The following is a 15,892-nucleotide window of genomic DNA, read 5'->3' on the forward strand; positions in this document are numbered from 1 at the left end:
ACTGTTGTCTATTGTCTGTCCTTCTGCTTGAACATTAAAGCTTGTATCTGTGTGAATTGGTATATACATATATATATATATATATATATATATACACACATATATATGTATATATATATATATATATATATATATATATATATATTCATCATTGAAAACACTGATTGGGAGCTTCAGTATGACTGAACTTTGTAGGATTCATGTGATTGTCAGGCAGCTCAAATATTTCTATTTTTCTGATTAGCGTCTTGTTTCAGAGGAAGTTTGCGATTGAATCACTCTGGAGAAAAGGTCAAACCATGAGTCATTACTCACCTTACATGTATCTACCTCTGCAAAACAACCGTACATATACTAAGACAAGACTTATTCAAATGGTTTGCAAATATTCTCTCTGTTGAACTGGGAGGAAAGGATGACGTCGGGGTCATCAGGTTAACATGAATGAACCCACAACAGACACTGGGTGGTGCTCATGGTTGCCTTCATATATTAAAACTATTTAGTCTGTTCCACATGTTTACTGGTATAAAAATACATGAGTTCCCTTGTGTTCTTACAGATTTTTTAAAAATGTTTTTATAATGAAAAGTCTTTTGACTTCAAACCAGCAAACCAGCAATCTGCAAACCAGGCAGATTCTTTTAATCTGTCTCTAAAATATTTTAAGACATTACTGAGCGGCCCAGTTTATCTCCAAAAAATGACAGACTTGAGAAACCAGTATAACATCTTTATTGAGATGATGAGTTTTGGACAAAATCATAAATTATTGATTCGTCAGTGGTGTTTCTTTTGGCAACATTACAAGTTTTTGTGATTAAGAAACAATTCAAACCATTACATCTATAACATGATGAACAGTGTTACTGTGTAAATGCTGTTAAGAATTTCAAATGGATTGAATTTAAATGGCAGACTTCCAGGTTGTCACAGTTGCTCTACTTCTTGCTTGACCCCATCACCAGTTGATTGCACACTAAAGTCATTGTAGTGACCATAATCATAAACTCATTGAAGTCCACTTGACCATCGCCGTTGAAATCCAGTTCAGACATAAACTTATCAAGTTTCGCTGGGTCCTTGCATTCCTAAAACGAAGAAAGAAGCAGGGTGATGAAAATCCAACCAAAGAGAATTAATTTTACAAGATTGAAGACACATAACACTTACAAGCCTCAAATACACTTTTTTTTAAAACACTTTTTTGAATTGTACCACTTACTCATAATAGTTTGGTCATCTTGAGATAAAAAGGCACTAAGGTCACTTATGCATTCATTTTCCATACTCTGCTATTATTGAACAATAATATCCAATAGACATAATATCTACAGAGCAGCTGGGAAAATTGAAAAGTATTAAGAGACAAACTAACACACTGTTAGTTTTGGCCTTTTTTGCAGATTTAATTAAAAAAAGTAAAATGGTTTATCATTAAATAAGTAATGTGCAGGGACTGAAGTTTTGCACTGAAAATGTGTTAAAAAGAACACTCACTGATACGAAGGTGGGGAATTCTGTCTTGAGCAGGGTCTTCAGCTCTTTTTTGTCCAGCTGCTTGGGATCTCCTCCTTTTGAGGCATAGGAGTGGAACAATTCGATGAGGCCGATCATACCCTGTTCAACTTTGGTAGCCATGTTTTCAGTCTTGCAATCAAAGCCTAGAAAGACAATTCAAGAGAGTCACAAATCAACAACTGTAGTTATGAAATGGCATTTTATTGTCATTTATTAGAGCTGTAGAAAGCTAAAGAGTAAATATTTTGTGTAGCTGGAGGAAAAACAATTCAGTGTTGTTAATAATAATTATATTATTCACTTTAATAACTTAACATATCCCTGTTTTATAATTCACATGGCTTTCTTCCTTCTCTCTAAGTTACACTTGACTTGCCTTCAGCTCACAAGTTTAGTTTTAATTTTAGTCTCTAACTTTCATTTTTAATTACTGCAGTCTTTGAAGCTTGTTTGAATCTTTTGTTATTTGCATTTTTAATGAAAAAAACTTATGTACTTTAATGTATGCTTTCTCAGTTGCACACTAAATTGTAATACTAGTTGGATAATCCAGTATAAATGCAACAGAGGACCCACTAATAATAATAATAATAATAATAATAATAATAATAATAATATGTAGTCTGGTTGTACGATGAGGACAACAGACAGACATCCTGCCGGGCAGGTTGCACAGAGATTTTAACTTGTGACTTTCCTTATGTTGCACGTACAGCGTTGTGCCTTCAAGGCGTTACACTGAACTGAAGAGATTTTGGTCCTCTTTCATTATAAAGACTCTTTACAGACAAAACAGGCTGAGGCATGTACAGCGTTTTGAAAATGTTAAAAAAAAACAAACCTGTGATGCCACATTAACATTCTTCTATAATCCATAAACATATTTACAAGTCTCACCTCAGATCTGACTGTTTTAAATATTGAAGGTTTGAAGCTAACATGATAGAAAACCAACAGCAGGAACTCACCTTGATACTGACAGTATAAGGAGTAGGAAGTGGAAGTGGCTTCAGCTCGTATCCCATCAGTTATATAGACTTCTCTAAAAAAAAAAAAAAAAAAAAAAAAAAAAGAAAAACAGATGGGTGCCTCCCTCCAGAAAGGTGAGTCACCTGGTATGTAAAATGCAACCACAGGCTGTTTATTCTGCACAGCAAACAGGCCTTTAAGAAAAAAAAGCTGTTGGTGAAAGGACATTAGGTGAGGCAGGCTTGTAAGCCAGCATGAATAAAGTCATGTTTAGTTTTACCTTTTTCACCTTTTTCACTTTGCACACATCTTCAGCTTGGATGAAAACTTCAATGTTTCCTGTAATATAAATTCTACACAAAAGCATATGTGAGGAGTTGTGTAATAAAAGGCTATTTGGTGGGTTGTATTACAGGTATGAGTCATCCACACCCCCACCCCCACTGCAAATACACCACAGTCTTTCTCCACCTGGTCGATTTAAAGGGTTGGATCAGCCAAATGACAAAGAAAACACTCATTCTTTCTGGCTACACACTAAAAATCACTGGGATAAAATTTTACCCAGCTCTGGTCAATATAGCACCAACACAATACTCAAGACATTTTTTTAATCCAAAAGAGAGAGGAACAAAAACACAACATGTGACCACAAACAAACAGACCACCTCTCACAGGGTCTGGGAGCTTTGGAGATGAGGTGTTACCTTCAGCTGCCAGCTTTTACCCAGTTTGGGTCAATAAAGCACCAACACTGTACACAAGACACAGTACTTTTTTTTTTTTTTTTTTTTTACTGTTTTTTTTATTGTTATGTCATGTCTTTTTGTTTTTTTTTGTAGAGGAAACAATACATTTCAGTTTTTAGCTAAAGCTTGTTGTGTGTAACACTGGTTTAAAAACAGACTGTTACTGGGTAATGTTAACCCAGTGTTGTGCTGAACCCCCCCAAAAAATTTAACCCAGTGACTTTTAATGTGTATGCTGATTTTTTTGAGATATCTGCCTCTTTTATTCACATTCTGGTAGAATCCCTGTGTTGGTTTTCACACACATACACAAATAAAAATACATAGCATCTTTTTTGCAGTTAATTAAAAAACAAAAAAAAGTTGATATCCTGGGTAGCGTTGTCTGGTTTAGCTACTGGTCCAGCTCCTTGACCATAGACACTTGTGGAGTAATCAAAAAGGAAGGGGAATGAAAACGTAAGATGTGACCACAAACGAACAAATTATTGCAAAGCAGAAAGTAATATTTGGCAAGATAAGAGATATAATCATACAGCTTAGCAGCAATAGAAATTGCAAAACTAATACCCAAATATTAAAAGTAGGGCTATAAGCCCTATCAAATGTCATTTTCATTTTCACCTACTTGATTAGAAAGCTTGACTAATCGACTAATTAGCAAAACAGGTTAAACCAGCCAAATCTTTGTTTTTATTTAATTATACCTCCCAGAGTATGACGCTAATCCTTTTAGCATCCTCCATTCACTTACATGAAACAGTTAGCATTAGCTTAAACGTTTTGCTATTAACTACCAAATCTATCAAATGGACCCTACTTGGTTGAAAGTTTGAATAATCCACTAACTAACACACTAGGTTAGACCACCTGAAACTGTGTTTTTATTTACTATACCCCCCGGAGTATGACGTTAATCGATTTAGCATCTTCCATTCACTTACATGAAATGGTTAGCATTAACTGTTCTATTCAAAACTTTTGAGCTTATTGTCAACTACCCCAGTGGTCTACTAGTTATCTTGACTAATCGGCTAACTAGCAGACTAGAGTAGACCACACATATCTGTTTTTATTGAACTATACCTCCCAGACTATGAAGCTAAGTGTTTTAGCATCTTTCATTCACTTACATGAAACGGTTAGCATTAGCATTACTATGCTACACTTTTGAGCTACTTATCCACTCCGTGATTAATACAGATTTGGGTGGTGTACCCAAGTCTGCTAGTTAGCTTAACACAGTAACTTTCAAACCAGTAACTTTCAAACCATATCAGGCTAATTTGAATTCTCAGTCTATCTAAAAGCAAAGAAAAGTGCACTGCATTGTTTTCTCATGAGGAGATGAGAGTAAGTGTTGTGAAATCAGCCTCGTCAATCATCTTTCTCCTGAATATGATTGGGCAGGTATTTATTACATAATAAATTCCCTTGCTTAGCCGCGCCTAACTGCAACCCAGTGACAAGGGAAGGGAGAGAAACTTTCTAAAGAATTACATACACTATGTAAAAGGCTATGTTCTCATACTTTTCAGGTGTTTACTATATGCACATTAGATCTCAAATTACATAATTAATAGCCAAACATGGATTTGCCTTTCCAGGGGCTTTAAGTAGTTTAGAGTATAGAAAATATATAGACACACTTGTGATCTCTTAAAATGAAGTAATGCCTGAAGAGGTAAAAATATCCAGTATTTCACTTATTTGAAGGATTTTAGAGTCACAAAGTATCCAGTAATTCACTTACTTCACTTCAGTAGGCCAGTTGTTTGCATGTTTTGAGCAGTTTCTCTGAAACAAACCTGCCCCAAGCCAGGTGTGCAAATTTGACAGTTCATATTACTATTAGATTTGATTTCTGTGGTTTGAAAAGTAGAATGAATGCCTTTACTTGTTTGTGTAACCACACCTGTCTTTTGTTGTTGGCACTGGTGCAGTAATGATTTGCGTGGGAAGTTCAGAGCATCCATCACAATTGTGAGAATGTTTTTTTTTTCTTTGTGTGTTTTGTTATGTTATAGGGTTTGTTCCCTGAGTTAAACAACATCCATTGTAACTGACATGAGTTCAAACTGAGAGCACCTGCTGTATAAAGGAGGAGATTTTGACTCTGCCATTGTAGACTTTGTGGCTCTATAATGGAGTCACACAGTTTCCTTGTTTGCTACCATGAAAAGGTCAAAATGCCAACAACACTTGTTGTACAAAGAACAAGTGGCAACTACCACGGCTTGAGGCTGAAGCCAATGAGGGAGTACCACATTGCTAGATACTAGGAGCTAGATGCTCTAGCTGACTCATTCAAAAAGCATCAATTTCTCTCTAGAAATACTAAGTCAACAATTTCTTTAAACAAGTCATTCTGGTCTCAGTTGTTAAATTCAGACCCTCTTATAAGTGTGCTGGTGGTCATTTTGGATACTCCATTAGTAGTAGTAGTGGGCGTTGATTGACAGCTGTGATTGACAGCTGCTCTCCCTGGCTCCAGGACTCAAACTTGGTCAGAGGGTTGTCTCAATATTTCAGTAAGTTTAATCTTACTTGATTACAATACCTGCCGCTGTTAGCACAAAAGTACCTAACATCAGCCCTGTGTGCACCACTCAGTGTTCCCAGTAAGCTAGCATTCACTTTGGCCTGAGGTAGCTTTCAGAGCAAAAAGGGCAACATCCTGCACTCCTTATTCAGAAGATCCTGGGTACTGATGCAAAAGATGGTGCTGACAATAAGCAACAACTCTAGGCTTCAAACCAATGGGTGACATCACACCTTGCTAAGTCCAGCTTTATATATAGTCTATGATAAAGAACAACTTTATTGTGAGACCAACAAAATTCTGACTGACCCCGATGAAGGCTGCACGCATTGGTCTCACATTGTTCTTTATACAAATGTTGCTGTAGTATTGACCTTTTCAGACTTCTTTTTCCTTCTCCATGCACCTTGGAAGTATGTGAAGTTGTGTCAGATCACCACCACCCTTTGGACATGTGCCATAGTTCCTCCAGCTGTTAGCAGGCAGGGGCAGGCTGCAGCATAGGCCACATAGACGATTGCCAAGGGCGCCAAATGAGGTGGGTGGCGTAAAATAAGTAGGACGTCTTTGTTCATTTTTATTTTATTTTCAAACCATATGTATCAATATTTAGGTCTGAATATCCAATTTTCTTTCAAGGTGGGGCGTAATAATCTAAATAATGTAATTTTGGCTATTATCTTGCAGCCCTATTAGGTGGTACTACTGATTAACTTTTTTTTAATCCATATGTTAAGTTCTAGGACTAGAGGTACTATTGTTGCATTTTGTTCAGTTCTTTTATGAAATTCTTGTCAATGTGAATGTTTTTAATTTTAAAAAATGCAGTGTCAATGTCCCTTATAATTCTATACAAGTTGTTTTTGAATAAGCCATTTCTTGTTGTTATTGTAGGCATAATTGTATGTATTACTGCGTACAGTTCAATTCAAGTTCAATTGTAAAACAAGGGGTGTTGCAGTGTTGGGGAGCGATGGGGTTTAGGGCGGTGGCGGAAGTGGGGGCTCCAAATTAAAATCTTGCTCAGGACACCAACAGAGTCAAGGCCGACCCTGCTAGCAAGCTTTGTCACTTTAACCTAAACGTATCTGATTTTTGGGTATTTGCTGACAAGACTAAACTAGGTATTCATCACTAAATAACAAACAAAGTTAAAATTGGGGTAGCAAAATTCTTATTTATTTTTGTTATTCCTGTATCAGGACTGTGAGTTTGTGGTTTGCTTAGGTTTGACTCCTTATTGTTGCATTGAGTATGGCACCACATTTCTCCAAGTGTGCCCCGCCCACTTCAAACCAGCAAGAAGAGCACAGAGAAAAACACAAATGAAGAAATGTCTCATTAAATAATCAAAGCAATCTGAACTTTAAAGAATTGGGACTAACATCCTGAATGTATCAGCTCCACACTCCAAAGTGATACAGCTTCTTGGTGTTGCAAAAGGTTCAACAGACAACCAACATAAGCTTTTTATGCACTGACAGACAGTATGAAGGCCAGTGAGAGACACTACAGAGCTCACATTGTTTTCAGTCAAACATGTTTAGACCAGTTTTAAGGGCGTATCCTTCTTCATATAGTACGGCACGGTAGAATACTCTCATGTGGTTTGTTTAATATTGTGTGAGGCAGGATGAACCTGCTCTGCTAGTAACATCACAAACATGGTCTTGGTGTGAGGTCAGTTAAGGAAAGACACACTTTTCTGCAGGAGACCTGAATTTGTGTCTCAATACAGACTTTCATCAACTATAACTATGATGATGATGACAGTATAATAGGACCATCGTTCTGGGTTTACAACCTAAGATTTCACCACATTTCTCTCAAGATTGTCAACTTTTGACAATCTTTCTGGAGTGGCACAGTGTATAGGATAGCTTTAGGATTATTCCCATTTTTCTCAATTCGTCATACACATCAAACCAATTCAACAACCTAATTTACACCCTATTTCAACATAACTCCATCAAAAAACAACTAAAAGATCAAACGTGGTGTTATACCACACATACCATACCTTACCATTGGTATGAATTGGTCATATGTTTGTATTACTACTCAAACATGTCTTTTTCTGTTTCTTTGTGTCATCTCCAGTGAGGAGTTTAAAGAACGCAACACAATTTGGGATATGTGTGTGATATGTTTGTTTTGTAAACTGGGACACAGCTTAGGTTGTTTGTGTGACCTTTTCTCCAAACTACACCTATCATTTCTAAGATTGCATCTGAACAAAGGAGCGAACCGTAACCGAATAACTCTTGGCAAGGATGCACGCCCTGAAGCGGGATAATCATTTCATAAGAGCTTCCTTCAGAGTGCTGCTGAATGCATTTGCAGCCTCAGTGTCTATCTGCTGCCGTCTGGTGGTGGCAGGGTAGATTTATATAAGTATTGTAGACAAACCTTTTATCTACAGTCTGTGCTCGCGGCTGCAGTATCATGACACCAGAGCTTGTGTTTCTGGTGAGTTTCACCTTAAATGCCTGTCAGACAAGCTGCTGATGCATAATTGAAGAAGCTTCACGACTTTGTAAGGGCCTGTATTGAGTTTCTCCAAACTGCATTGTGCGCTGTCCTTTTCAGGGCTGCGTTTAACCTTAAATGCTTCTCCTCCCTACTTGTGTTAATGAAGAGGCCGCCTCTGTCAGGCTCTGCAACCCTGGCACACTTTCTGTGTTGCAATTTGAGTCAATCTGTGCATTTCATTAGGCTTGGCTGCAATCTGTTTTTTTTTTTTTTTTAGATGTTTTGTCAATATCCTCAGTGTCACTTTCAAATAACATTAAAAATTCAGTCTTCAGCAAAGAGCTCTCAAATGTTGACATTTCTCTTTAAGTAACTTGGAAGTACACACCATGCATATTTTCAGTAATTTTCAAGACTCTGCAAATAGTTTCTTGCCAGACATTTATCTAAAAACTGGGCCCTTTGCTTTGAATACTTTTGTTTTTTTACTGGTCATCAGACTAAATTGGACATTATTCATTCTTTCTGATATGAGGAAAGCTTATCTGTAATCTGACCAAGTTATATTAATAGATAAGGAAAATAATTTCATGCTTACCAAATTTATACTGAAAGCTGTATGTGTAACAATGTAGTTGTAGTGAAAATGAAAAAGATTACATTTCCACCATGAAATCCTGTGTTTTGCTAATCTTCTCACATCAGAGGAATGACACTACTGAATCACTCTGAAAAAAGGTAAAACCAGGAGTTATTAAGCACCTGATGTACTAATGTAACTTTATACAAAGACAAGGACCAATTCAGAGAGGGATTTAACTAGATCAAATTGGTTTAATATTTTGCAAATGCTCTCATAATTGCATGAAAGCCTCTGTTGCCTGCAGCGCATTCTTTTAATGAATGTATTTATTAATTTTTTTATCTGTCAGTGACTTTACAGTACTCCTCCTTTGAAATGCACAGATATAATGTGTCTGACGAAGGACAGGCGACGTTTCAGAGCCTGCAGGACTGATGTCATTTATTGTACCTGGCTCAGTGAAAAGCAGAACAAAAAAAAAAGGAGGAGCAGAGCTGCTGGGTGAGCAGCGCGCCGTTGAACTGGGAGGAAAGGATGACGTCAGGACCAACAGGCTGAGTAACCAACAACAGACACTGGGTGGTGCCCAAGGCTGTCTTCATGTAGTAGACCTACATGTTTACTGGTCTTATTTTACTCATGTGTCATAGTGATCTTTGAAAAAAATATTTAATGGGACAGATTTCTCTAGCATGTGCTTGTGATAGGTGTTAAAACAATACCTCCTAAAATAACAGACATGTGGAAACAGGATTACATCTTTATTTATGCAAGTCTTTTGAAGGACATAAAAATATCAAGTTGGTCATCAGTGATGAGTCTTTTGCAACATTACAAGGTGCTGTGATTATTAATTTAAACATTTACGTCCCTAACATTGTTAGTATATAAACTGTGTTAAGAAAGGGTCATCGATGTAATGTAAAATAACAGATTTTCAGGCTTTCTGTTTGTCGCTGCTTTTGCAGTGGTCTTCGAAGAATTCATTGCAGGCGACAGTCAGCGCAGCGACCAGAACAACAAACTCCTGGAACTCTAATTCTTGGTCTCCGTTTTCATCCAAGTCGCTCATAATCTTGTCGATCCCTCCCGGGTCATTGCAGCCCTAAGAAAAAAAAAAAAAAAAAAAAAAAAAAAAAAAAAAAGAGGCGTCAATGAAAATGAAAATGGAACCAGAGAGAAATTTGTTTCACAAGATCAAATTCTAATGGCAACTACACACACACTTACAAGCCTTAGAAATCTGAAGTTCCCAGGTGTTAAGGTACAATATCCAGTCATCATAATGCTGCAGACCATAATAGTAATGGGCCTTTTTCATCTGAATAGATAACTGTTTGATAACTGAGTGTACTATTTACATTGCACTTTGATGCAGGCCTGATATTACATTCAGGTACCTTGCTGGTCACTAAAGGGTTTGACTACATTCAAATTTAAACAGCATGTGAGAGGTTAACTGTGCCACAATTCAGAAGCTGTCTCCTTTGAGTTCTATGGAGGAAACCAAAAGTTCCTGGAAGCCTTAGATAGCTCAGGGAGTAGGGTGTAGTTATCGGATATGCATCTAGGTGGCGTATGCCTACAGCTTGAAGCAGAAGGACACAATGACAAAAGATAACTAGAGGAAATGTCTCTAAGAATGGGAGAAGCTCTGGGACAAGTGTATCACATCTCAAGGAGAGTACTTTGAAGGCAATTAGAGAGGTACATTTTGAGACTAAATACAGGTAAATTACAACAAAACTCTTGCACCCCATAAAACAAAGAATCCTGCTCTCTGTTGATCACTTTAACAAAAATTTTTGTCCTTGAACCTTCAGCAAGTGAAATTTGATATGAATCTGATGGAACAAATAATCGGTGTGCGGGATTCTTTAGTGTCTACACAGTTGAAACAAACAGATTGAACTGAATGAACTAACATTCATTTGAAATCATTCGTTGGTATCCCATAACCCATTGCGGGTCAGTTAATTAATGATGCATTCATGTGGTCCTTGTTGACTTACAGAGTTTGGGAATATGACTTAACCATGTTGTACCAATCATGAGTCTGCATTCAGGTGGTTATAAGTTGCTGACCACATGAATTGAAACTAGTCTTCTGCTTTCTAAGGGTTTTATATTCTGAATGTAGTTTTAGCAGGATGCCTCAGAGGAGGGATACCTTGAATTTGGCCATCAGACATCAGCAACAATAACCTCATGAGATCACGGCGGCTGCAGTTTTCCGAACCACTATTATCTGCTCTCGACTGCTGTAAGACCTCGATGCACAATGGGAAATGTCCGGCTTTCCCCTGATCTAAGAGCTAAATGTCTAAGATATTTGTTTGGTAGAAATTCTTGATTTTCTGTTTAATTGTAAACACTGCATGTCTTTTTTAGGTCTATAAAAGGTTTAGTCTGTTAACAAAATAAACAGTCTGTGGTTGAGTCCAGAGAAGCTGAATAAATTAAGTAGTAAAAACTTAGCGGTATTTAAGTGTTCTAAGTATCATTTGTTGCATTTTAAGTATTGTGAATGGCAAATAACTTTTGGTTACGTGTGTGGGGGAAATATTTGTGTACCACGGGTCATTATCTGGTCATTTTTCTATCCTTGGAGCAGTACATGACCTGTCTATTTCAGAGTGGTTCATCTCTCTGTCCACTGAGGTTGGCTGGGATATGCAGCTGTCCTGATAACCAAAGTTAGGTGGAGATATGCTATGCTTTGTGCAGACTGGTCAGACTGGTCTCCTTTTTGACTGGATAGCAAGTAACCTGTGTACAGACTACGTGACTTCAGTTAACTTCAGTCACTGTAGTGTCTTGTTCATACTTCACTAACCAGTAGAGGCATAGATTTGTGACATTAGGATTCTTAACATAACATCAAGTCTGTAAAGATTTCTATTTTGCTTCCCAGTTCAGTCAAGATACTCACCGCCATGAAGTCTGAGAGTTCGTGCTGTAACAGGGTCTTCAGCTCCGCTTTGCTCAGCTTGTATTTGTCGCCTTCTTTTGACGAATAGGAGTGGAACACTTGGATGAGGCCCTCTATGGCCTGTTCCAGCTGGGAGCTCATTTTTCAGTCGTACACTTAATGCCTGGAAGGACAAAAAAAAAAAAAATCAAGAGAGTCACAATTAAAAAAAAACAGGAATAACAGGAAGAAATCATTCAAAAAGACAGATTGGACAAGATCATTTTAAAATTTGTAAGCAGAGAACCAGCAGCCTCTGACACCTCCATCAACTCCGTTACTGGTACAGAAGGTGTCCATGAATGCTGAAAGATAAGTGATTTTTCTTTCCAGCAGGAGGCTGAACGGGAAAAACTAAATAAATTCACTGCAGATATCAGGTTGTCAGTGATGTTATTTTTAAAAGGAGGTGGAGTTGACGGGCAGAGAGTGTGAGGGTTCAGTGAAGGTTTATGGAATTTGCAGAAGAAAATGCTGCAGGAGGGAGCCCAGTCTGAGCACAACTAACAGATGATATAAAGGGATGTGTGAGTGTGCATAAACGCTCGGTGTAGTTTACAGGATGTCTAACAACCTTAGCCACCATTAAATATTTTTAGATACACATGTATTTATGCACGTTTCCGACCACTTAACAGATTAAATAAAGTAGGCTGTTTGTTTCAATGGATTCTTGTCTACATCAGGCAAATGCTTATTTCCTCATTCATTCATTCAGTCATCACTCCTCAACACTTGAGTAACCTGAAAACCAATTTTGTTTTCTGATACAGTTACATGTGTGAGTGTCACCTGTAGGCCTAGTGTTACAAAAAGGAACCATAGAAAAACTCAAATATTCATCTTTTCTTGGCTCATAGTCAGAAACAGGAAGAGTCTTCAGCCTCAATAGCAATAAAACACATGTGTTACAAAATGAGACGTTCAAATAATACCCGAATAAGTAAATAATAAAGTGACAAATCAATTAATGCAGAAAAAAAAAGACTCTTATTCTTGTACATTGAAGTGAAGTACACTCACAAACTGTGTTTTAAGTGATTTCTAAAAACCTGTTTGTTGTGCCTGTGCTTGTCAAAAACTTCATTTTGAGAGACACCATGCAGAGATGAATGTTTCACAATCTGTTTTGTCCTGCGGTGGTGGTGGGGGGGGAGCATCAATCATCAATCTGTTGATTGTGGTGGGTAATTGCATAAACATAAGAGAGAGAAATCCCTTGAGTACTTAAAAAAAATAACAGCAAGAGCTACATGTCTTTCCTTTTGCGCTATTAAAAAGGCTGCAAATCAATCAGTGTGCTCCAGTCTTGTCTCTGACGTCTTCCCCTTAAATAATGAAATCATAAACAAAGAATGTCACCATATCTTGTGTGTGTGTGTTTAATAATTGAACTTCTGTATCAAACCTGCTGATGCTTGTGTGAAACTCAGCTCAAGGCCAAATAAAATACAGATGAAGAAGGTCAGGCATGACAGCCGGAGTTAAAACAGTTTTAATCTAACCTTACACCTGCCCTTCACTACTAAGACACCTGAGAAGCTGCCACAGGGGGGGGGGCTGAGTGATTTCACCTCCCAACTCCCTGAACCAGTGGAGCACAAAGGACAGACCCCCTGCAGGGCAGCCTGTACATAAAGTAGATTTAGATCGAGGCTTGCATTACGTTACATAACCTACCTGATGCCTTCACGCTGATGATTAACTCTTAAGAGCTTGGTCATATTTCATCATTTATACTGCGATGATTCTTATCTGGCCTATATGAGGAGAGACGTGCTCTCATCCATTATTCAGGCTGCTCTATACCTGTATGTGTGTGTGTGTGACTCTATGAATAACTTCAGAGTTTCAGAACAAGATATGAGAGGCTATATAATGTTTTCTTGAATAATGTGGCGCCATCCCCTTGATTAGTTTCGATGATTGCCGTTAATCATTTACTCCCGCCGCGATCAGCGAGCTAATTAAAAAGGCTTTGAATGTCAAATTAATTAACTGAAGCAGAGACTAAAGCATGCAGCTTTCGGAAATGTTCAAAAACAGGCCGAGATACCATTCCACATGAAAGTCATAGAACAAAATAATTTAAAAAAAACTCCTATCAGTTTGCACGTTTTATCATATTTTTTTCTCCATTGGTGGACTTTTGAACTTTCACCTCTCATAACTGACGGTTTTAATCTTTTGCATTTAGTTTCTGAACACAACACAATTAAATAGCACACAAGCACAAACATCAGTGACTCACCTGAACCGCTGAAGCTGAAAGGTGCTGCAGGAAGTGGATTCAGCTCTCATCTCATCAGTTATATGGGCTCCTCTCACCTGCGTGCAAATGAATCTGAATGGTAGGCGCCTCCCTCCGGACAGCAGCAACATCACCTCCTGCACAGGTGAACCGTCTGGCCTTGTAAGGTAACCACAGGCGATTTATGGCTACTGCTCAGCACAAAAGACGCTTTTCACTGCTGATATTTTGACCTTGTCATAGCAGGACAGCTGTGACTAACAGCTATCTGAGTGTGTTTCTGGGTGTGCAAATATGCATGTATGGTTATAACGACATCACCATCACCACCCACCAAGATTATATGGAAAACTGAGCATCAGGTGACTCATCCTGAGCATGAGAGATGGAATAATTTCTCACCCTGTAAGAGCTGTTGGTTACACTGCACAAAAAATACACTCACTCCTCAGTTATAAGAATAACAATAACAAATATATAGCAGAATAAAACTGCCAGATTATGAACCTGGATGATTAATGCTTTAATATCTGGGAATCTACTTTCTTAAAGCTGCATTTATTGGCCACATACACATCCAGAGAGCATGCAGTAACATTAGCTTTCACTTGGAGATTGGATAACTGGGTGACATGTGATCGGGGATGTAGTCCTTCCTTAGCATTTTATCTATAATATTATAATTGCATATGTATGAATTTTTACTTGCACTCCATATGTATTTTTTCATAGTGTTACAAATCTTTATCTTGTGTTTGTTCATGTCTTTTAACATTATCCATAATATATTGTATAAGCAAAATATGCTTCTTGTACAACAACAACAACACATTTTTTTCATTTTAGATTAAACTTTGATTGTCAACCATTTAAAGTCCTTCCTCAAAAAAAACTATAGCTTTCAGCAAGAAACTGATTCAGACCAGAGCTGTGAAGCTTCTGTTTAACTTCTGTATGTACGTAGTTTTATCTTCAAAAAGTCTCACATGTGCAATATTCCAAATTAAATACGAAATGTCTTGATTACTATGAGTCACATTCGCCTCTAGTGCTGAAACAAAATACAAGAAATACTGTAACCTGAATATGCTAATGCTCTCCCGCAACATCATTTGCAATTAAGGGACTGATTACACTTGAATGACCAGTGGCAACACAAATGAAGAGCAGGCCAGTTAACTGAAATCATCTTTTCACTGAATGCAAATCGTTGGGGTTGATTTACATCAGTATCCTCAGGAGGCCGGTGTGAAGGCTTTATGCGTATTTGCATGCTGCGAGTTAAAAAATTAACTTGAGGCCTCTTTTCTCAAAACCAAATGATATCTAACAGTGCTTTCCATGTGTGTACACATAACCAAATTTTATGTAGGCTACAGTATCTGATATATTTTAGGAATACAGTGATGTAATTTCCCTGGTGGCAGTTCATATTTAGTATGAGATATATATATATTACATGGACTGGCATTATCTTGAAACTAAATACTGCTTCCAAATTCAAAATCTTACAACATTATTAAAGAAAACCTTCAACTTTCTCAGACCAGTGACAGTTTTTTTTTCATTATTGGTCTGAGACTTGGTGAGACTTCTGCCCCTCCAACATAATCACACTATTCATGACTAAAACAGTGATATTTTATTCAATAACAAAATAATACATCAGTAGCATCGTAAGAATTATGAATGTCCAGCATTTAACAAGTAATACAAATTAGGCAGATACTGTATGATAAATTTAAGGTGGAAATATTTGGAGTCTGCATCAAAAATAAACATGTCTGTATTGCAAATACAGCACCAGTCAAAAGTACTTTGGACACACCTTCCC

General features: G+C 37.5%; 2 protein-coding genes across 2 annotated transcripts; both read right to left on the reverse strand.

Annotated features, from left to right (window-relative positions):
- Nucleotides 1–731: 731 nt before the first annotated feature.
- Nucleotides 732–5,044, reverse strand: LOC121906418 (protein S100-A1-like). Its single transcript, XM_042425287.1, has 4 exons — nucleotides 4,993–5,044; nucleotides 2,490–2,563; nucleotides 1,501–1,664; nucleotides 732–1,091 (listed from the first exon to the last, which is right to left on the reverse strand). Exons 3-4 carry the CDS (start codon nucleotides 1,639–1,641, stop codon nucleotides 942–944), a joined length of 291 nt encoding a protein of 96 aa, XP_042281221.1. The 5' UTR covers nucleotides 1,642–1,664; nucleotides 2,490–2,563; nucleotides 4,993–5,044; the 3' UTR covers nucleotides 732–941.
- A 4,538-nt stretch (nucleotides 5,045–9,582) lies between these two features.
- On the reverse strand, nucleotides 9,583–14,164 carry LOC121906417 (protein S100-A1-like). Its single transcript, XM_042425286.1, has 3 exons — nucleotides 14,059–14,164; nucleotides 11,769–11,931; nucleotides 9,583–9,941 (listed from the first exon to the last, which is right to left on the reverse strand). Exons 2-3 carry the CDS (start codon nucleotides 11,907–11,909, stop codon nucleotides 9,774–9,776), a joined length of 309 nt encoding a protein of 102 aa, XP_042281220.1. The 5' UTR covers nucleotides 11,910–11,931; nucleotides 14,059–14,164; the 3' UTR covers nucleotides 9,583–9,773.
- Between the last annotated feature and the right edge of the window lie 1,728 nt (nucleotides 14,165–15,892).

Source organism: Thunnus maccoyii, chromosome 10 (genome assembly GCF_910596095.1).
Source record: "Thunnus maccoyii chromosome 10, fThuMac1.1, whole genome shotgun sequence".
NCBI lineage: Eukaryota > Metazoa > Chordata > Actinopteri > Scombriformes > Scombridae > Thunnus > Thunnus maccoyii.